Genomic DNA, 23,637 nt, shown 5'->3' on the forward strand with positions numbered 1-23,637 from the left:
GGGGCTTTTGATAGTAAGGATAGCAAGGATATTAATGATGTTTTGAAATTATTTTCTCTTATTTTTAATTAGTTAAATGTGTCAATCTTTTCCTTTCTAGCTTTTAGATGTTTAAAACCACTATTTTCCATTGCTTCAGCAGCAAGTTTACAACAAATGCCTTCAAACTGAGTGAGTTGAATAAACCATTCCAGAAAGATGCTTAGAAGGTGCTTGTGAGAAATCTGCTTTGACAGAAGGAAAGAATATTCTCAGGCTTGGTTCTGAAGGGCTTGACATTCTGCAAGGATGAAGACTTCACACAGAACCCTTGGGGCAACCCGACAAGAACTCACGGGATGCCTGGGCAAACTCCACTCGCCCTCCAATGCCATCTTCAGACGCATTACTGCACTCCCTTTTTTACATCCGTGGTGCCTCCTGTTTACCCCTTTCTATGACCCCTGCTCTGAAGCACTTGAAATGAGCTTTGTGAAAATGTAGTATATCCCCTGTGCAGTGGGAGTACTGGGGTTGACTGGGAAACTCTCCTTTGTGGCAGATTTGCAATCCAAATTTCAGATATTCACAGTGATGGGTGCTAATTTTTTTTCTGCTACAGTTTGAGGCTGCACAGACACTCAGGACCTTGCAGACATCCCTTGATGATTTCAATCAAGGGTTTGTAGTTTGGATGAGGTCTATTTACCTAGAAGTCCAGTTTTCACAGAATCAGAGTTAAAGACTGTAGGTGATACAGTTCCATTTGCCCTGCACTGGAGGAAGTCCCAGATCTCAGATCCCAGAGCTGTCACTCCGGGGAGACTCAGTCTGTTATTTAGGGATGGTCATCCCTTCATCAACCACATGACTTGGATGTGTATATCTGGTGCCTTTTCTTTCATCAGGAAGGGAGATATACTCCAACCTGAAGGTCAAAGTTACAGCTGCTAGTCTTTTGATAACTATTTGAAATTTATTTTAATACTATTACATGAGACAAAGTCCAAGGCTGGTCTCATCCTTGCTTACATCAGCTAAAATACGATGAAAGAAGAGATCCTGAAGGGTGTTTGTCAGGGTCAAGTACACAAGCCTCTGAGATTAATTAGAGCCAGGTTTAAGTTACCTATGAACACTTTTCCGCTTCACCTAAGTAACTTTGGCATCCTATCTTTAGGGGTACAGACATACTTGATTCAAAGGGTGGTTTTGAGGCATGAACGAGATAATGCATGTCAAATGCCTAAGTGCTGCAAGGGCTCATAATAATTCTCTAATTCGGCACTACTTTTAATTTTAATAACCAACTTATAGCTTTTCCAAGTTTAGTCCATATTGCCTGAAGGGAAAAATTAAACAAAAATACAAAGAAAAAGGCCTAATCAATGCACATCCCATACAAAAACCTTTTGAGGTTGTGAGTTTTCCGCACAGGAAAATTCCACGTGGGACATCAGATGTAAATGCTTGCTGTGCAGTTGGGAAGCTTCTGGACCCTAGTGTCAGAAACTCAAGTGCAAGGCATTTAAGCATAGTGGGAAGTTGATCCAAAGGAAACTAGGAAAGGATCTTAGCAAACCTAAGGACAGAATGAACTGGGCCTTAAGCAGGATCTTGTATTTTTGTCTCACCTCACTTTGTACATTTTTGCTTCTCTCTTCCTGATGTCTTCATTTTCTTCCACTGAACACTGGCTTTCTCTGCCTCAAGAAAACCAGCTGCCCAGTATTTTAAAGATTTTCATCTTATGGGTTGAGTCTGTGCAAGATCTTGGAAGAATACAGCAATTTCTGGAAAACCAAATGGATGTACTTGGGGTCTGGAAAGGGTGTTTGCAGCTCACTGTCCCATTATACTTTAGTTCTCTCTCCTCAGGCCTTCTACAGAACCAGACTCTATTTTTTTCTCCTCTTGGGCCACTGTAAAATATCCTTTAGGATTTGGGAGAAAGAATCTTAACTTTTGAAAAACCAATTCTCACATAAGTCAAAGTAGCTTATTGAGGATGTCATATGGCCCACTACACAAACTTTCCAAATTCATCAATTTCCACTTCTGTGTGGATGCTGATTCCCACTCCCTCTTTCCTTCTCTCTTAAAGCAAAATTATTTTCACCTGGAAAAATACAGGATGTATTTTCAGTTGCTATAAATGTGCTGTGTTGCATGACCTATTTGTATTTCAGGAGGCAACATTTCCAGTTTCTTTGTTTCCTTCCTCCCCTATGATTTCTGCCATATCGGAGTAGCACCTGCACTATTAGGTACTTTTGCATTTCACTATAAACTCCAATGTCCACTTTAATCTTACCTGTTTTTTTCTTTGGTAAGATAGATACATTTTTGCTTATACAGATGATAGAAACCACATAATTGAACACGTTAGACACGTGGCCACTTCCGGTTATCTCGTCTACCTCCTCACAGTGGGAAATTCTGCTACAGTAGAAAGTCTTACGTACTCAATGGCTCATGAGTGCAAGAAAGTTAATTTATCTGAACTAAACACATTTTCTTATAACTTGGTTGGATGGAAAACAATTCANAAAAAAAAAAAAAAAAAAAAGAGAGAGAGAGAGAGAGAGAGAGAGAGCGCGCTAGGATTCCTAGCAAAACAATCTGACCACAGTGATGGAATCAGGGTCACAACAGGAACACTGTGCTTTAAAGCTATTGTTGAAGAAGGAGTTGTGTTGTTGTGCTTTATTGCCATTGTTGTTGCTGTTGTTCCTGGAGGAAGAAGATCCAGATGGTTATGAGTTTGTCACAGGAGAGGAAGCACCCAGTGTGCCAGGTAAGCAGAGGGAGATAAGACCTCCTGAATTCAGGCATACAGATAAAATGTTTGGCAAACAGGTACACTGTCTACACACTCTGACAAAGAATTAAAGAGGCATTCATGGGCTTAGAGAGTCCACAATCATGTTTCAGCCCATACGGAGAAATCCAGATTTTTCTCTTCCTTTGAAGTGTATCTGTGGCCAGCAATCCTGCGAGACCTGAGCCAGGGGCAGCCAAGTTGCAGCGGCCCCTTTCCATGGCACTCTGCACCTGCCTGTCCTCTAACAGCATTTGAGTTGGCACCTTCTGGGGATGTGGTGTAAGCATTTAAAAAGTAGCAGCAACAATAGCAGCAATCCTACTCATGGTAGAAAAACCCTACTTAAGTCAGAAAGAATTAAAACATTTATTGGGCATAAATATATTACATATACACTACAGATACAGTTAGGTATTACATATAGCATAGTATTTGCAAAATCTATACATTAAAATTGATATGGCAGTTTTAATACAATGTATATGAAATAGTCTAAAATTTACAATACAGGAAAACATATGATTATTTTTTTTTTCTCCTAAAGTTGAAAAGCTTGGAATGTATGTCCAACAGTGAGGTAAAACATTTTGTCTTTCAATTTAAAGAATTGTGCAAGGATAACATTCAAACACATTCAGTTAGGGCACTTTTCAATTTTGACATGAATACTGAATTATTGTAGCCAACAAAACAAGGTTAGAAAATGCCAACATTTCAAGTTGATAAAAAACAAGGCAGATAATATGAAAAAAATCTTTTTTAAAAAAGTTTCCTTTTTAAACAATTTCTTTGAGGACAAAGGGTAGTTTGCTTCACATGACTGGAATTTCTCGTGTCAGGCTTTCACATACAGAGAAGCGTCAGAGCATCAGAGAGTCCCTCACTCATTTCTACATACTGCAAAAGGGCAAAGAGATCAGGTTAACAGAACACTTTATTTTATTGTTCATGTGTAATGGCAATATATATATAGTTATATACCCATATCACATATACAGATTTGTGATACAAAACAGTGCTGCAGAGAGCAATAATTTTCTGACTGAAGGGATTATACTGAATACGACATAATAGAAAGCAATAAAATAAAGTGCTGTCAGCTTGTATTTCACACACTTCAGCTTCTGATGATTAGAGGAAGAGTATGGAAACCTCAAAAGGATCATCTCTGCATAGCAATTTTGGCTTAAAGTATCATTTCCTTTAAAAAATACAACCAAATCAGAGAATTTCTTTGTAGCAGCAGTTCTGAAGTGTTTATAAAAGGACAAACATTTTTCCCCTGCAAAAAGGGTTTCTTACTCAGTTGAATTTTCATTGCTTAAAAAAAACGCCTTCTCCCCAAAACATCTGCCTGAAATTGTCTCAGAAAATGCAGATGTAATGTCATAGTGGGTCACATCACATTTAAATAGGGGATGAGTTTTTGGAAGGCCAGAACTTTGGCAAAAATACATCTACTTTGATATCATCAGTTTGCAAGAATTAAACTCATCATTGTAGTCAATATAACAAAATACAGAACTCTCTAGTACTTACTACATCAATATAGGCACACAGAATAATTCATTGATCTTAGCACTCTTTCAAGAGATGATTATGGTTTTTTGGGTACATGTAAACCTTTCAATCACTGATAATGGATTTTTTTTTTTTTTTTGGCATTTAATGCACTAGATGCTCTTACCTTTAAAAACACAAGAAAATGTCAGAAGGTTAATAATACTACAGATGTTGCCAAGGAACAAGACTGACCTAAAATTACAAAAGTATAAAACACACAAAAAAAATAACATGCTACAAGGGAAAATTAGTACATAAGTACATTTAAAATTTTTACAATAAATAAAGATTGCACTGTAATTGGCATTTAAAGTACTGTATGCAGAATATAGTATAAATAAACCAAAAACAAAATAATGTTGGTTTCCCCATGACTTTGGTATGGGAATATTATAAGCTAGTACAGGATACTTACTGCATCTTAGACAACATAGATCAAGCACAAAGTAGCTATGATCAAGAAAAACCAAATAGCAAAAATATACAAAAAACGGGAGCAGGGGGATATGCTGTGTCTGTTGCACCCTTTTGGAATATATTTGCACCTCCAACTCTTAAGTGTCCCTGAGGTACTCGAACATTATGGACTTCATATAAATAATCCAATGACTTTGGGTTAAAATTGATTATCTCATGACTCAAACATGTAAGAGTAACGCTTTGCACTCCAATAGCACCTGTTGATCAAAGATCTCAAAGCACTTACAAACATTAGAATCCCCATTTTATTTTATTTTATTTTTCATGCATGGGAAAACTGAGGCACAGAGAGGTAAAGTGACGTGTTCAGGTCACGCAGCAAGTTAGTGACAGATCCAGGGAAAGAATCTAGGCTCCTTGACCCCCAAACACCCTGTGCTTACCACCAAATACAATTCCCACTCCAAACATGGCCAGATCAACCCCACAGTAATAGGAACTACAAATTCAGATGACTCCCTTTTGGGTTGTATCAATTTTCATCTGCTGTTACATTAGTATTATGGGCACTGAATTAAGGTATTGAAATTCAATCACTTCATTGATACCTCAAAGAACAGCCTAAAGGCAAATCTTTCAAAAAATGATGAGCTGACACATAAGAAGACGGCTCACATTAGTGTAAGTCATGGACAATGGGCAGAGGCACTAAACTGTCACCAGTTCTTGTCAGATAATTCTGGTCAAACATAACAGAATATATAATAACTCTAGTGATTAGATTAGAAGTAGTTATACACAAAGACAGACAAACAAGGTAAAGCAGCTTTTAAAATAGCTGAACAAGGAAACAACTAACTATTGCACAATGCCCTTTTAAAGTTACTGCTATGAATCAACGTGGTAAAATCTACAATGCTCCATAATTTATAGGTGCATTTTGGTTACTTGATTTCTTATACAGGCAGCTCATAGTGTTAAAATCATAAGAAATACAGATTATTAAACATTTTAGATTAAAGTACACATTTTGATTTAAATGAGCTAAACACAATTAAATAACTGAGTGACACGATGGTTTAGGGCAGCCTTATCTGAGTGAACACATCTTCCGTACGTTGCTATGTGGTGATACCCTGACAACGCTTGCATGAAATCCTGGCCCTGTACCTACACACACTGTGATTCTGGTTACAAATACAGATGGATCAAGACAAAGAAGTGACTGGTGAATATAAATTACTAAACTAGAACATAAAAAAATATCAAAGGCTTGCAAAAGACATCAGTGAAAATAGAATAAAGGTAAATTTGAAAATTTTAAAGAAAATATAAGAAAGCTAGCTTTTGGTATCTGGTTTGCTTTTCTTCTTCTCTTCTTCTTTTGCTTCTTTTTCTTCTTCTTTTTTTTTAATCCAGTTTAACCTCTTCCTAGTTTTGCATTTCAAAAAGGTGCACCAAAACACTGACATTTTTTTTTTCCTAGCTAAATCTGTAAAACAAGAGAAGTAAATAAATCAAAGAACAAAAGGGCTTAAAAAAGGGGAGTATCTGAATAAATGAGTGTATTAAAATGTGTAGCATTAATTCGATTCATACCTCTAGTTTCACTCGGTTTGTTTACTTCATTAAGAAGTACTGCAATATAAAGGCAAATAAAATGGACAAAGTTGCAAAGCCAAGCACAATGAGGGCTGCAAACTGTTCATCAGTAGGCATCATGCTCTTCATTTTGGGATCATCTAAGCTCCCCATGTCCCCTGTAAGCATGACCTCACTTCGTTGTAATACAAAAGCCACAGAGGGGCTGAAAGCTCCGCTTAGCTCCTGAGAGGTGTCTAAACAGCGACGACACGCACACACGCGGAACCTGTAGTCTGTGTTGCTCTGGAGGCCTGAGATTTGGAATGTGGCTTCTTCTCCCTTATACACCTGTGAGAAAAGGAAAAGTCCCAGTTAATTAATTTATAATACTGTACTCTTTATAGTGATCACCATGTAACATCAGGAGCCTTGTGGACGTTGGCTTGGTTTAAATTCACTCCCCATCAACAAGAATGACAGAAAAAGGTATATCTCCCAATCTGTTTCATCCACAAGAAAAGGCATTCCAGCTCACTTTGGATAAAATAACAATATAAAATTCAGTAACTCCGATGGAAGGAAATAAGGCACTGAATAGAAATGCAACTGACATTTTAAGTAATAAAGATTTATCTAGTTGAATTTTAATAATTCAGGCTATAAATCAGAAGAGGCCTTAATAAAAGCAGCTCTACGTTTTCAGTTCCCAAAACAAAGTAATATTTTAAAGCTGAAACAATGAAAAAATCATATAAACAATAAAAAGCAAAGTTTTCAGTGGAAGATTTTTTTGACATGTAACACTGACTCAACAAGAAAATCCACTTCCTCCTCCCCAAGAGGTACACTCTGTTCTGTAACTTTTTCTGTCTATTCTGAGTTCATACAGATGGAAGCAAACGGATTCCCTGGCGCCTTAGAGATTCACCTTCATTATGAGTGACTCAGTAGTTACTCCTTTTGTTGCTGACTGTTGTTTCACCATAGAACATACCTCAGTTTATCCTTTTTCTTTTTGATTGACAATTGGGTTGTTCCCAGTGTTGGGGTTTTATACAATAAGAATGCTATGACCACATTGTACAAATCTTTGAGAATTTAAGTTTTCATTTTTCTTGGGCAATTGTCTAGGAGAAGAAATGCTAGGTCATAGGGTAGGGTAGGTGTATATTTATCTTGGTGAAATACAATCTTCCCAAAAGACAAAGACTCAACCACTTTGCACTCTTACCAGCAAAGTATAACAGTCTGTGTTATTTCCCATCTTTGACACGTTATCCACCGTCTTTCATATTTCAGTGGCACCTCATCCCATGATGTTCTGTTATTTTTTTCATGTGCTTATTGGTCATTCAGATAATCTCTTTTATATGGACATAGACAAGTCTTTTGTTCATTTTTAGTTTGAGTTTGATAATTTGTACAAGCTCTTCATATAGATGTTCTTTGGCAGATATGTATTGTGAATATTTTCTCAGTTATGTGGCCTGCCTAATTGTTTTCTTGAGGAGTTTTTTTTTAATGTAATCCAATTTATCACAAATTAACATTTAAAATAATTTGGTGGCCTCTCTCTCTTGAGTGTTATCTGTGCATATGACCAACCTGCTTTCTTTCATTTCAGAGCTGGGATGTTTTCTTCCCTTTAGTTAACCCTAACATAATCATCAGGAGGTTTACTATTAGGACTTGAGAACTACTTAAAAATTATCACCCTTTGAATTGAGTGAGAGAAGGGGAGGGAAGCAGGAGGCCTGGCAAAGTTTCCCCACCACAGTGTTACTGAGCTTCAGCTAGATGTCTTAGAAGAAATGCTATCACATTAAAAGTTTAAACAGTTTAAATTAGATGCAATGAATAGACACAGGAAAAAATAGCTGCAACTAAACCAAATTATTGAGATTGGACTGATGAGCAATTAAAAAAGGAAATACAATTAACTGAACCCTGTCTATCTGAGTAGCACTGAGCACCTATAAAGTGCTTAAACACGCCTGGTATGTAACACTGCATCGTAAAAGTTAGCCATTATAATTGTTCTCTTTAAAACCTCAAACCAATACCAAATGTACCCTTTAAAGTACAGCAATTAAAAGTAACAGAGATGGGTATTTTCAACTTAGTAACAGGCCACCTTAATAAAGCTGTCAGTTTTGCCCCTTAATAAAAATCCCCTAGAAATGAAAAAGTGTTTGTGACAAGCTCAATTTTATTTGAAATACTCGCCAGCTGTTCAGAGTTGTTGGAAATCTACCGATGTCTCTCCGTGTTTCTAAAGCCCGATGTGTATGTTTGCAAACTTCTAGGAGGAGGTAGAGCCCTCCTTAGTGAACACAAGCATACAGATCTTGTGCCCAGTGATGGGCAGACTGAAAGACAGCAAAGGATCTTACACTTTAAAAAGGCAGCAGATAAAAGCATGCAATGGAGGGAGGATAGCATCTTCAACAAATGGTGCTGGGAAAACTGGAAATCCATATGCAACAAAATGAAACTGAATCCCCTCCTCTCGCCATGCACAAAAGTTAACTCAAAGTGGATCAAGGAGCTAGATATCAAATCAGAGACTCTGCGTCTGATAGAAGAAAAAGTTGGCTCCGATCTACATATTGTAGGGTCGGGCTCCAAATTCCTTAATAGGACACCCATAGCACAAAAGTTGATAACAAAAATCAACAAATGGGACTTACTTAAACTGAAAAGTTTTCTCTCAGAAAGAGAAACAATAAAAGAGGTAAATAGGGAGCCTACATCATGGGAACAAATTTTTACTCCTCACACTTCAGATAGAGCCCTAATATCCAGAGTATACAAAGAACTCAAAAAATTAAACAATAAGAAAACAAATAACCCAATCAACAAATGGGCCAAAGACCTGAACAGACACTTCTCAGAGGAGGACATACAATCAATCAACAAGTACATGAAAAAATGCTCACCATCTCTAGCAGTCAGAGAAATGCAAATCAAAACCACCCTAAGATACCATCTCACTCCAGTAAGACTGGCAGCCATTATGAAGTCAAACAACAACAAGTGCTGGAGAGGATGTGGGGAAAAGGGTACTCTTGTACATTGCTGGTGGGACTGCAAACTGGTGCGGCCAATCTGGAAAGCAGTATGGAGATTCCTGGGAAAGCTGGGAATGGAACCACCATTTGACCTAGCTATTGCCCTTCTTGGACTATTCCCTGAAGACCTTAAAAGAGCGTACTACAGGGATACTGCTACATCGATGTTCATAGCAGCACAATTCACAATTGCTAGACTGTGGAACCAACCCAGATGCCCTTCAATAGATGAATGGATAAAAAAAATGTGGCATTTATACACCATGGAGTATTACGCAGCACTAAAAAATGACAAAATCATAGAATTTGCAGGGAAATGGATGGCACTAGAGCAGATTATGCTTAGTGAAGCTAGCCAATCCCTAAAAAACAAATACCAAATGTCTTCTTTGATATAATGAGAGCAACTAAGAACAGAGCAGGGAGGAAGAGCAGGAAGAAAAGATTAACATTAAACAGATACATGAGGTGGGATGGAAAGGGAGAGAAAAGGGAAATTGCATGGTAATGGAGGGAGACCCTCATTGTTATACAAAATTACATATAAGAGGTTGTGAGGGGAATGGGAAAATAAACAAGGAGAGATATGAATTACAGTGGATGGGGTAGAGAGAGAAGATGGGAGGGGAGGGAGGGGGGATGGTAGAGGATAGGAAAGGTAGCAGAATACAACAGTTACTAATAGGGCATTATGTAAAAATGTAGATGTGTAACCGATGTGATTCTGCAATCTGTATTTGGGGTAAAATTGGGAGTTCATAACCAACTTGAATCTAATGTATGAAATATGATATGTCAAGAGCTTTATAATGTTTTGAACAACCAATAAAAAAAAATAAAATAAAAAGGCAGCAGACTTCCATTGTTCATTTGATATTTAGCCTTTCTCTTAAGATTTTCCTCCCTTATTTTCAAATCTTACAAGCTGACTTTAAATGTCTTAATTACTGTATTTCTGTTTGGTGACTGTGAGTCCCAGGAAATCAATTGTTTGCTTCTTAAATACTTTTTCAGAATTCTCACTGCTTTGCTATTCCCTTTGTGAGACTGTAAGCATGTTCCTCTTGGCAAGTTACCCCCGTTTCTTTACAAATTGTGGTATGTGCCTTAGCAACAGGAGTTACAGAGCCAGGCCAGAGCAACCAAGAAGGAAAGGGCTGTAAAGAAAACCCCTGTGGTACTGAGAGACCCTTTCTTGCCATTCACTGTTCCAGTGAGTTTAAATGAATATATTAAGATGAGTTCGTTGTCATGGTGATCACTCCAAAGCACACAGCCAGCTATTGAAGAGTTCAGACCATACCTCCATGGAACTGCCTATTTATAAGTTACCAACATGTGGGAGGTCTCAGGAAAACAATGTTGTTGTTGTTTTTTCCTTAAAGAGAATTCTCAGTTGTTAATGTTCTTTACTTACTTAATTTCTTAAATCGAAAATGTTCAAGTTGGAATTTTATGAGGGAAAAAATTTTTTTTTGAAATTGCTCATGAAGGGAATGATTTACAACTTCTGGGAGTGGTACACCAGTTTGACCAGGCAGGCCCCTTGACTGACTGCCATCTGGGCTTTGGTTTCCCTCTCTGCTATATCACAGATACACAATTCATTCTGACGCTCTATGGTGGTATAAGTTAATGTTGTGGTATTTATCAAGTTGGAAAAAGCTGCCATTGAAGCCTCTCTCAATTCTTTTAGAGGAAACACCTTTTGCAATACCTGTAATTAACAAAGGGTGGAACAACAAAGCAGTTAGTTCTTCCCTGTGAGAACTGGGTCTGGACTGATGTGACCACTGGGAGGCACTAGACGTGCTCCCAAGGACAGCAACTAAAAATAGGATCCTGGCTAAGTCCTTGCTCTGCCACTTACTAGTTAAGTAACAGCCTTAAGCCTTAGTATTCTCATTTTTACCATGGGGAGAGTAACAGTACACTACTTCTGAGAGGATTTGCAGATATCAAATGAGAAAACATGAGAAAATGTTTTGTAAAAGGAACATGTTGAAGATAGGTCAATATCATTGAATTTAATGCTTCACATTACACTGTAGGTCAATATCATTACTTCCATTTTCGAGATGAATGAATAAAGCTCAGAGAGGCTGTTAATTTCTTAAAATCTCACTGCAAATAAGGGAAGTGGTGGATTCAAGGTGAGACCCCACCTAACTCAGAGATGCTCACCACTGGAAATGTTCCCATTGTTATCCAATCACATGGCATGACACTGTCACCCACTTAGTCCCCATCTGAGGATGAGTGTGACTGGGTGCAGTCTCTTGGCCTGTGTTTTCCCACGGGACTTTCACATAGCCCCACCATCTCCCTTGTGTATCCATTAACGACTTCCAGATACCCTGGCCTGGGTCTTGATTTTCCCTATGAGAGAAAACACTGCCTTTTCTTTTTCATGTTATTGAAAGTTGCTCCCGACTCAGTCTGTGCCAAAGACTTGGGCAGTGTTTTTCTGATTTCCTAATTTCTGCCATCAAAGGATGATGTTATTGCAGAAAACTACTTAAGAATCTATTCCCACAGATGTTTTAGAGACTTTTGGAAAGTGGATATAAATGTGCACTTACATCTATTTAAAAAATTTCTCTGGTTTTCAGAATTTGCATGGCTACATCCTTTTAAGAAAATCAGTCCAGAGTATATTTCATTTCCCAGAAACCCAATTCAGAGAATTTCAAAGAAACTTTCTATATTAATTTTGATGGAATTTCTCAACCCTACCTCCTCAGAGTGGTGATCTTTGAAAATGTACTTAACAGAACAAAGGAATACTACTATTCTTTTACCATTAGGAAAAAAGCTTAATGAAAGAAATAAAAATATCTAATAAGGGAACTTCATAATGACAAATCCAATAGAAATTTAGGCTTTAATTTTTCCATGTTTTTACTTTAGCCATTCTTGTTATTTTAATTGGACACCACCCATCTTTCACAAGCATTGCCAGTACAGTGTGGGATTGTGTTGTATTGCCTCCATAGCGATCTGCATAATGGCTTGTCAAAATAGATGCTCAGTGATGTTCTCCAATTAAAACTTCCAAATACTCTTAATAGACACTCTTACCCCATATTGTTTGAAAAGAGCAAATAACTGCCAGAAATAAGTTCTATGAACATTAAGCATCAGAAACACAGAAATCATAAGGCAACTGAGAGAATTTAGTATAGGCACAGCCATCACGACAAAAAGTGGATTGATAACCGCGATTAAGTTATTTTCAGTGTATTGATAAAAAATGTGGCATTTCTGATGTATTTTAGAAATATCCACTAATGCTTATTAAACTAAGCCTTTTGGATTAATTCTTAGCTGAACAAAAGCTTACCATTCCTAATGCCCCATTTCCCGAGGATTCTGATCTCATGAAGTTTGATGAAAATTATTGCTTTTGTGTAAACAATCATAGTCACGTGGGATCGACCACATTTGTTACTCTCTATTCCACATGATACTGATCCACGGCTTGAGAATATGTTTTACGTACCGTCATTAAAACAATATACATCTATATGTTTAAGAATAGCAAAGACCCTCTAAAGGAGAGAGACAAGGTGGGAGCAGGGAAGCCTGTGCCTTCCAGGTCTCAAGACACAGTGGAAAGCTACAGTAATGAGGACATGGGGACACTGGCACAGATGTGGACAGCTGTCCAATGGAGCAGAACGAGAGTCCAGTAATGGAGGGCAAAGGAGGCAGTCCCTGCAGTGACTATGATATAGGTCTGGAGGAGCTGAGTGCTCAGGCAGGCCCAAGGCAGAGGGACTGCAGACAGCAGTGGAGAGTGGATAGCACCCTGCACCTGGAGTTATCAGCGTCTTGGCTGAGACCCTGGGAGGCTCACATAACCTTTCTTCCTTAACAGCCTCACCTGTGAAAAGGGTCTAACAAATTTCAACTCTCAAAACTGCCAGAAGATGTAATGAGACCAAGTCTGGGGTGCAGCATGCAAGATTGGCCCACTGTAGACAGTGTTTCTCTGGTTTTATTTAATTAAGCTCTTTATAACCTGTATTTTAATAACTGCTCAAGACACTAAAATTTTATATCTTTCCTAGTATTAAAAAAAACTCTGCATGAAATATCTTCATTTTAGCAGTTTAAAGTGTTTCTAAATAGGTCTCAAAAGGAAAAAAAATAGGTAAATAGTTTTTTAAAAAAATAACTATTTTTTTATGTGGTGCCAAGGATTGAACCCAGTGCCTCACATGTGACACACAAGCACTCTACCACTGAGCCACAATCCCAGTCTATGAATAGTTTTTGAGATGTTTTCAAATAGTAAAACTTACATCAAGTGTGTGAACATGTGTACTTTAGAACTTCTCCATCCATGGTCTGACTATAATGTCCTTACACCAGCAAATTCACATGAGCCAGTGTGGTGAAGCTAGTCAAATCTCATAGCAAAGAATTGGAGATTTTTCCAGAGAAACACATTAAGGATTTTCAAACAAAGTAAGGGTGGTAGGCTTTAAAATGAAATGTCTCTCTCAATTCATTTTAATTTTTCACTATTTATATTTTGACTGTTATTTTCAAATATGTGCTTTCTTGCTATAAGTAACAACAATTTCTCAAAATGTGCTTCTCCCTCAATTTTTAACAAACGAAATGAATGGATGTAGAATAAGTCAATCATATTTTGTACAACCAAATGAAAATAAATTATTTGTATCATTGTATTATTATACTTGTAAATCTACCTTAACTATAAACTGGTGGGTATTTAAAACAAAAATACAGATTCAAAAGCCTCTGGTACTATTAAGAAGCCCTCAATTCAACATTTTTGTAACATTTGTGCCTTAAAGGTGCTATGCTTCCATCCTCCAAATGAAGGAAATACCAAGTCTCATAGGATCACTGATAGGATTCAATGGGATAACACAGAGCCACCTTCTTGGACAGAGTCTAGTATACGGTAGGACTTTAAGAAATGTAGCATAAAATGGCACCTAGGGGATTGTACTTCCGGATTTCCTTGCAGGAAATGCCTAGGACTCCAGAGCAATTACTTGGTGTCAGGTGACCTTGGAGCCTACCGCACACAACACTTGTAGGAATCCACACGGGTCTGGGGTCCACAGCATGTCTATTGCCTAACAGGACTCAGGAGCTGATAGTGCCATAAAATCACCAGATCATCCAGCCTGCTGCACAGCTGTGCCTCCACTGGGTCACTTTCTGTGGGACTATGTAGCTCTACACACGGGAGCTGGCCATGCTTCGTAATCCTTTGTTTTCATTGACAGGAGCACTATTATGGGCTTTTTCTTTCGCCTCCACCCAATTTAAAAGGCAGAGCTCCACTTAAGATTTTCTTTATTGATGTCACCAATCATAATATTGTAAATAAGTATATATGTAGCATTGTTTTTACAAAGACTATTTCTGTTCTTGATTTGATGAATAATATGTTTTAAAGCAATTTTGGCATGTTTATTCCAAATGGGAGGGTATGAAGTAGTACTGACCCAGATAACTGAAATGAAAAATCTATAGGCCTTAATTCTGTATCACGTGCTGTATAGTTGGAATCCTGTAGCAGCTTTTTGGGGAGGATCTGAGAAGAGTACATGCCCGGCTGCAGGAGGCTTACCGGTACCTCTTTCCTGACACTGCCCTGTCTCTGAGAACAGAAAGGGAGATGCAACTGCACCATGTTATCATTTAAACAGTTCCTTCTCATGTCTGAATGGATGCAATGCTCATAATAACAATCTGAGTTGGAGGATTATTATTCTTGCTCTTTTAACAAGAGAGCTGAGGCTCAGCGAGGTGAATTAATTCCTCCAAAATCACAGAAATATGGGAGGGGCAATCTGTTCTCATGCCACCCTCTGGCTCAAGAGGGAATCTTGCCAACCTGCAGGACTTCTCTGAGGAGCAAATAATGCTGGGCAGGCAATCGTGTTCTTGAGCTGAAGAAGACAAGCCAAGATACTATTACTGACTACTGAACTGCTTCTTGTATATGTGCTTTTTTCAACTTAATTGGCCTAAAAACTCTGAAAAAGTACTGTTAGGTACCCTCACAATCCAAAGTACCTAATAGTTTCTCAAAAAAACAAAACAAAGCAAACAAAAAAACAGGGGTCCTATATCTGGATGCTATGAAACTCGATATAAATTCATTTTTACATGAAATTTTAAGTGAATGCACATATGAAAATTTTCCTGGTGTAAGGGCTCATGGACACTTAAAGAACCTATAAATCTAAAAAACAAAAACAAAACAAAACAAAAACAAACAATCCCTCCCCCCAAAAAACCAAAACCAACCAAACAAAACACCAGTCAAATAAATTACTGCTTCTAAAAAATCTCCATTTTGATCTATTTTTATATTATTTTGAATTTGACCCTTTAAAAAATGCTATAAGACACTCATAGCCTCACTGTTTAATTTCTGTGTTGAAAGTCACTGAAATATATTGTGACTCTAGGATGTGCTATAGACTTCCAAGACAGTTTGATGAAAAGAAGATTTTCCTTATAGAACCTTTTATGATACCATGAAGAATTAATACATGTCTCAATATTAAATTCCAAAGATGATATAAGATATATTTACACAGAGATGCCATCCAACTAAAGGTGGAGCTCCTATGACTTCCAGATGCCCCAAAGGTTCTCTTTTCAATACAATGAACCTGAGTACTGATTGCCACTAGAAATGACTTTTTCTAGTTTGTTAGACAAGTTATCATCTTCAATGCTTATATTCATTTTTTTTTTCTGTAAAAATGATTACTGTCTGAAGAGGGATATGAACAAGAATAATTTTGCTTTATTTCTTATGCATATAAAGTGCCTATGCAAAAAAAAAAAATCAGTTACATGCACAGACACAATTTTCATCCTTCTCAAGAATGCTTTGCAACTAACTACCAGTGTTTGAAAAGAAGTTAAAGCTTCCTGGGGTGGTGGGGTGAGAGTGGGGACCTCTGTGCTCAGAATGTGTATGAAATGGTGGAAAGGCCAAATAGATGTATTTGTGCATTATAATGCAGAATGAAATTTTAGATAAGGATTTAATGCTTATTTATTAAACCTGTTGCTTGTCCCACCATCATGATACATGAGCACTAATCAGCTAGAACCAAGGCCAACTTAAGTCAATGTTTCCAGCAAAAACATCACAGAAGGCCATGAATACTTGGGAAGAACACTCTTCCTTTTATGAGTGTGTTTTTTCATTACATGATAAATATCAATCTGTATCTTGCCCATGTTGAATTTACTCTCACCACCACTACAGGTACAAATAGCCCTATTTCTTGGAACCTGCCTTTTCCATGAATGCAGGAAACATTCACCGAGAGCCTATGTACCAATCTTAGGCAAATGAAAAGCAAACACAAGCTTATTAGCAGGCCCCGTCTGATTAGTGCTGTAACTGACGGTGCAAGGTGCACCACAGGTCCTGGGCTCTGCACTGATTGGTATTACCTCTTCTTTTACTTTTGCTTTGCTTCTATGAATTCAAAGCCCATTGCCTATTATCCCTGAACTACAGTCATTTTAACCACTGCTCTGCACACATAATAAAAATAGCCTTCATGTCCAGAACAAGTCAAGGGAGTACTCAAAACATCATGTTTAAGTTAACATTTACTAAATAGGGAGAAGTGATGACAACAAAACCCACAAAAACAAAGCAAAACAAAAAATACTAGTACAAACTGTCCCTGACTCAATCATGGCTTCTCACGTACTATTGCTCCCCTTACTTTTTTCTTGGCAAATGTTGGAAATGCATGGACATGTGTTTATAGCTGTTTAGAATGAGAAAAATATTCTGTGGCAGATATAAGATTGTGCATTATTCTACTGATGTTTAAATATCCACCGGTCTAAATATACAGCATTAAACAGTGGATTGAAGGTAGCAATCTACTAATAAAAATCTAAAATCACTGAATCCTGGGCATTTTCACTATGAAACAGTAGTCACTGTGCTTCCAGAAGCAGAACATGTTTACAAGAACAAATAGAAAAGCATGGTACATGGAATAAAAGTTTTTTAAAATATATAACAATGAACACGGAATGAACATACTGTTGGGAAATGAATCATCGTTGAGTGTCAAATGATAAGCTGTGGAAGTTCCTAACAGCTCTCATTTTAACCGTTCAACACTGCTATGGAATGCGACGATGCTACTGGTGTTAAAGATAACCAAATCTAATGGGGAAAATTCTCTTTTATTTGAGCCGAGACCCTGAGAACAATTATATCTTTCTGATAAGATGAAACACATTGTGAAATTACTTATGCTGAAATGGGATGTTCATATACAATGAGATAGGAAAGGGAAAGAAAAGTATACTGCCTTTGTATTTAAGAGGAATGATGGAAACTTTGGGGACATCATCACTGACATCAACCAATACTGGTAGACAACAGATTTAAGATACAGTTTTTGGAAAATACATTTAAAACAATTTAGTCTTTTATCTGACACAAAGTGTCCAGAATTTATTTTGATTTTTAAAACACACTTTATTTGCAAGTATTCTTTATTATTACCTAAGAAACACCAACAAGCAATGTCACACAAACTCTGTATTGAATTGTTTTCACTTATGTATTTGGAGCCTTACTAGCTGAAAAAAAAAAAAAAAAAAGGTCTTCACAAATTATGCTAATGTTTCAGAGGACAGGTGACATTTATTTTCATTTATAAGTGCAATATAAATGATGAATTGTTATAAGTGCCACTGAAGAATAAGCCTTGGTTTTCTTAATGGAAGAAATAGTATTACATTGCTACTTCATTAAGTTCCGGAGGATGTGATGGAAACCCCAGAGTATCTGAATCCATCATGGTTAGGGGCCTGATAATGGGTGACTTAGGAAGAATTAAGGACCACAAAGGTGTCTGACTATATGCCAAACCTGTTCTCTTAAACAGGTTTATCATGTGATTGACTTAACCTCACTACTCAAATTACTGGCCATGGACCAGCAACATCAGTGTCCACACTCCAACAGCCAAATAAGAATCTGCATTTTAATAGATTACCAGGTGATTCCTATGCACAATAAAGGATGACCAGCAGGGATATAGAACTTCTGAGTCACAGGCCTCAGGGCCAAAGGATCATCTCCCTATCATTCCATTGTAACTTCCATATAACAAGCAGAAAGGACAGTAGTTAGGTTGGGACTACTTTTCCTCTATAGTAAAATCACTGGCACTTTAGTTTTCAATTATATGCAGATGTTGATACTTGCAAATATCATGGTCAATATCAAATGCAAACATACAACTTAAAACTGTTTGCAAGACAAGCTTATGGTTGAGAACTGAAAATTTAACATGAATACCAACAAATGAAATGTGTATTAGAATTTATATACCCAGAAGAACTGGGTAACAGGTACATGTTAGACAGTTTCAACCACTGATATTTAAGAAAGATGTAGTTCTCTGAATCATTTATGGCCTTGCACAGAGGCAAGGAGCCACACTGAATCCAAAGCTTTCTATATGACATACATACTGAGCCTTACCTGTTTATACTCGGATTCTCTTCCAACCAATACTTGCAGTATGTAGTTAACAGGGTCACCTTTCATTGGTGGTACCGTCTCCCATAAAATTTCACATGAATTTCCTTCTAACTGTGTTACCCGAGGTGCTGAAATACAAATCCACATATCCAAGCTTAAATTCGAAGTACCACATTAATTGTCGATATTCTAGTACTAATAATGAGAACTCTAGAAAGAGAGAGAGACTAGCCCTGTGACTGCTCTGAGAGGGGGTTTATTTGCCCATCCTCCTGGGAACGCAGCAGGGTGCCCTTTAGGTACAGAGCAGTTACTCCTCGACTAGGAAGCCACTCATGACAAGTCCTCTCTCATCCCATTAGTACTTTCTTGCCACAGGATTCTGTTTTTGTTATTTTTTTCTGTGGTTACTGGCACCTTCTGTGATATAGGTCCTTAGGCCAGGTCCTCAAGGGCATGCAGGAATAAAGATAAAGTCTGTTTTCAAGGAAATTAAGATCTAGATGAGGGAAGGGGCAGAGCAGGAATGGAACAGGTACAAAAAGAAATAAAACAAAAGGCAGATCAGCACCAAAGGGACAATGTACCTCTGGGTAAGAGTCTAAGAAAGTTTTGAGGAACAGGTGACATTTGAGAAAAGTCCCAGAGAATAGGCAGCATTGAAAGGCTTTGCAAATTAAGCTGTAGTTACAGTTTTAGTTTATTTTTAGTCCACTGAATTCATCATTCTTGTTTAAAGCTAAATTATATTACTCTTTAGTAAAGCACTTAAGCTGTTACAGATTTTTTTCCTTTGGTGGTACTGGGGATTGAACCCAGGCCTTATGCACACTAGGCAACTACTCCAGCACTAAGCTATACCCTCAGCCTTAGAATGTTAAAGATTTTGTAAGAGTTCTCATAGCTTATGCTATCTCTACAACATACTTCAATATCTGCTGTGTTTCAGAATGTGCGACTCGTCTCTCTGAACCCAATGACACTTCAATTTCTAATTACATGCAATTAATTCTTTACAGGAGTTATTTCTACTTGCCATTCTGTAATGATATGATACCGTTTAAGAAAATAAAGGTTTTAAGAAAACAAACAAAGAAAGGAGTTGGAATTACTTGGCTAAAACTCCCAAGCAATTTGTGGGAAATTAAATAAGGAATCTTAACAGACTAAACAGTCCTTGAGCCAAGACAACAATTTCCTGAATCTAAGAGTGGGAGGAAGACAGCCCGACTTTGTGGCAGTGTGGGGAAACTGCCCTTCTGAAATAAAATCACCATGAAGTGCAACTGCTCTTCTAGGTTTCCATAAAATAAATCCCCACCAGGCATTTCAAGACACAAAGACACAAAGTTAGTGCCCCTCAATATGGAGAGGACCCTTGAAGTTGGTAATTGGTAAATGTGGCAACCCGTTATTGGTACCCACAAATCAACTAGCCACAACATGCTCAGGAATCATCTTTGTTAGAGCTGAGAGATGAAGCTGCATCAAAGGGTCAAGGTGTCTCCCCTAAGTGACCAGGCGAGGCTGGACATGTTATGCAAATTTATACTAATTATTTAGTCACAGAAAAGGAGCTGTTGCAGAGCCTGTGGGGCAGGGAAGAGGACAAGGCATTTACCATAAACTAGCCCTCAAAGGAACTATGAGGAATCTTTGCAGAGTCCAAGCCAGACCCCTCAATTTCCTGTAATTGACTCAGTGCCCTGGTGGGAGGAGACTCGGTTCCCCATGTGGAACGAGTCCTAGGGCCAAACATATAGAAACTTTTCCACAGACTGTACTTATCATCCTGCCATCAGCCTCAGGGCTGTTTTGAGCAGGAGCTGGATAAAGCCACTAGTGCTGTCCCCACTCCCCCACCAGGCAAGCAGCAGGGACCTGCCCAAGAACAATGCTGTTTTGGGTGAGAATGGCTTGGCCTCAGGTTTCAGTGAGCAACCTCCAGCTCCTGTCACTGTCTGCCCTGCCTTGCAAGTTGGCTGCCCAGTCAGGCACAACTTTGTGGCTGGAAGTAGACAGGCAAGAGCTCAGTAGAGTGACTTTTGTTTCCTCTCCTGGAGAGATGTGGGAGAAGATTTGGATATATAGGGGTCTCACTACTCAGCGACACCTGATTCAATTAAGGAGAAAGAGCAAGAAACTAGTTCCTCACAAAGCTCAAGATAATACTGAAAGTGGCTGCTTTAGCTTTCCATAGGCAGTTCTCCACAGTGAGAGCAGCGGGCCTGGAGGAGAAGGCTGCTGAAGTTGCCTCTATTGGTCAAAGCACCAAAGTCACACGGAGATGAATGCCAACCTCTGGTCCTCTGAATGCATTTGGGAAAGGAGGGTCTCCAGCCTTACTCAGCAAACTGTCCTAAGAGCTCTAACTCCAGAATTGACCCCTGTTTCTGACCCAAAGTCTGTCACTGGGATCTGACCCCTTTTTTAAATCATCTGTGGGAATGAGAATGTCTCAGGTTTATGTTATTTTTGCAACAAACATACGTGCACCCTGGAGCTGTTATCTGCAGACCCTGTCCTTTAAGAGCTCACATTTCCCCCAGATGACCCATGGCCCAACCTTCTCTTTTAGAATGTTCTTTTGAGTCTTATCATACTGGCATTAGGAATATCAAGAATGCATTCAAGGCCAGAACTGAGCCTCCTACTCAAAGTTCCAACATTTTCTTATTCTCACAGGATAGTGACAATAGTCCACTGTCTACAAACCTTTGATGGGAGGGGGGACACTTTTGGTTGTGCTGAAGGTGTAAATTTCTGAGAAGGGCCCTTCCCCAGCTTCACTCGCTGCCTGGATTCTGAAGGAGTAGCAAGTAAATTCCGTCAACCTCTGGACCTTGTAGGTATGGCTGGGTCCCCTGTAGATTGAAATAAACCTAGAGAAAGAAGAAGAATCCATTAGTTGTCTGAACTCTTAATGACAAGAAATAAATTATGATGCAAATTAATGGAGTAGAGTTTGCCAACTCAATAAATGCTTTTCATGATCTGAATCCACCAGTTGCTATGTTATGGTCAAATTTAATATCTAATATTTTTCCTAAAAGAAAAATACAAATTTAAGCAATATAAAGAATGGAATGAGATTCCTTTAGTTATTGTTTAGATTCTAGAATCATCAGTTGTTCCTGTTTTTATTTACTAATATTTCAAATATTTCATTATGATTAAAAAAACCTTTTTTTGTCGTTGATGGACCTTTATTTCACATATTTACTTATATGTGGTGCTGAGAATTGAACCCAGTGCCTCACACAGGCTAGGCAAGTGCTCTACCACCGAGCCACAACCCCAGCCCATTAAAATATGGAAAAAATATATAAAATCTGACATTGTTAACTTACTTTCTATTATGCACTAGGCAGTGAAATTAATGTTAATTGGGAACTTCAGAAATAAGATGACCTCTTAACCCAAATTTTCCAAATAACCCACATTTAGGAAATGCTTTTAAATTTAACATTTATTTATTTTAAGAGCTTTTAAACCCCCTTTCCTAAACTGACAAGAAGACATTTAGAATATTTCCAAGAAACCTAAGAATAGAAGGTGAAAAGATTAAAAAAAAAATGTATGGCATTTTAGATGTTTTCTCACAGTGTTTTGAAGACTTAATATATTCACAATGAAACTAAAGTAACTAAAACTACTGTTACCATTTTTAATACTACTTTTTAAATAACAAAGTTAACTGTAAAATTTTGGAAATGATATAACTTCCCATAAATCATCCAGGATCCTTGTTAGATTCAGGGTCTGAATCACACTGGTCCAAGGGTACTCTGAGAACCTATCCCTGAGTTAATCCAACCACAATGCCTTGTCCTCCTACACAGGCCAACTGCTTCCCACTGCCTGTGCTTTGCTGCAGCCTCCAAGAACAAGCCATTATCTTCAGATACCACCGGAAGTCAGTCAGTAACAGAATTACAGTTCCAAATGCCTGACTCTTGGGCTGAATTGGCCTAAAGAGTAAGCACAATTTATGCACAATTCATTTTGTGCCAGTTCTTGAACATCTGCAGTGTGCTAGGTTCTGTGGATTTGGAGATGAACAAAACCTGATTCCACGGGTCAATTTGTGCAGTGTGGGCAGGGCTTTCTGAAGGCTTTTCCATTGCTAGAGAATAGTCTTGAATGGATGGAGAGACAGAAAGACTAAATTGACCTGCTTGTTTTTAACTTGTCAGAGTCAATACTTACATTCAGGCATGTAGTAGCTTTTGCAATCAAGTTCCTGAGCCCTCATCATGTCACCTATTTAATGTCTGCCTGTTTGGCTTGTGAAAGAAAGTACCTTTTACTGAAGGCTGAGCACTTTCAATTTCAGGGAAAGCCAGAGTCCAGGCTGAAACCCACAAATACCATAGCAACCTGCATAGCACTCTTGACACATTACCACCTTAATGAAGACATCCTTGCTAATGCTTCAGGCAAACAGCTATTAACTCAGCCTCAGATTCTGGGCCAGAATCTCTAACAGGGATAATTGCCCTTAATTATATCACAAATGGAAGTCCAGTTTAAGAAGCGAAAGTGTTAGATTTTCATTACAAAATTGCCATAAAGCTCCGTTTTTTTTTTTTTTTAAGAGTCTGGAGAACAATATTAGGAACAGTACTGCTTTCCTGGCATGCTGTGCTCTAAGCAGA

At 38.1% G+C, this 23,637-nt stretch overlaps 1 protein-coding gene across 5 annotated transcripts in view; it reads right to left on the minus strand.

The window, feature by feature from the left end:
• Window positions 1–4,447: 4,447 nt before the first annotated feature.
• Fndc3b (fibronectin type III domain containing 3B) overlaps window positions 4,448–23,637 on the minus strand; it is a 328,163-nt gene continuing 308,973 nt past the window's right edge. For 4 of the 5 annotated variants that reach the window (XM_015494261.2, XM_048814289.1, XM_048814287.1 and 1 more), the window contains 3 exons: window positions 21,695–21,861; window positions 18,980–19,107; window positions 4,448–6,718 (listed from right to left, as the gene is read on the minus strand). In XM_015494261.2, coding sequence (XP_015349747.1) covers window positions 6,407–6,718; window positions 18,980–19,107; window positions 21,695–21,861 — 607 coding nt within the window. In that variant the 3' untranslated portion in view covers window positions 4,448–6,406. The remainder of the gene's footprint in view (window positions 6,719–18,979; window positions 19,108–21,694; window positions 21,862–23,637) is intronic. The other variant, XM_048814288.1, reaches the window with a different exon arrangement.

The sequence above is a fragment of the Marmota marmota genome, unplaced genomic scaffold (genome assembly GCF_001458135.2).
Source record: "Marmota marmota marmota unplaced genomic scaffold, marMar, whole genome shotgun sequence".
Classification (NCBI taxonomy): domain Eukaryota; kingdom Metazoa; phylum Chordata; class Mammalia; order Rodentia; family Sciuridae; genus Marmota; species Marmota marmota.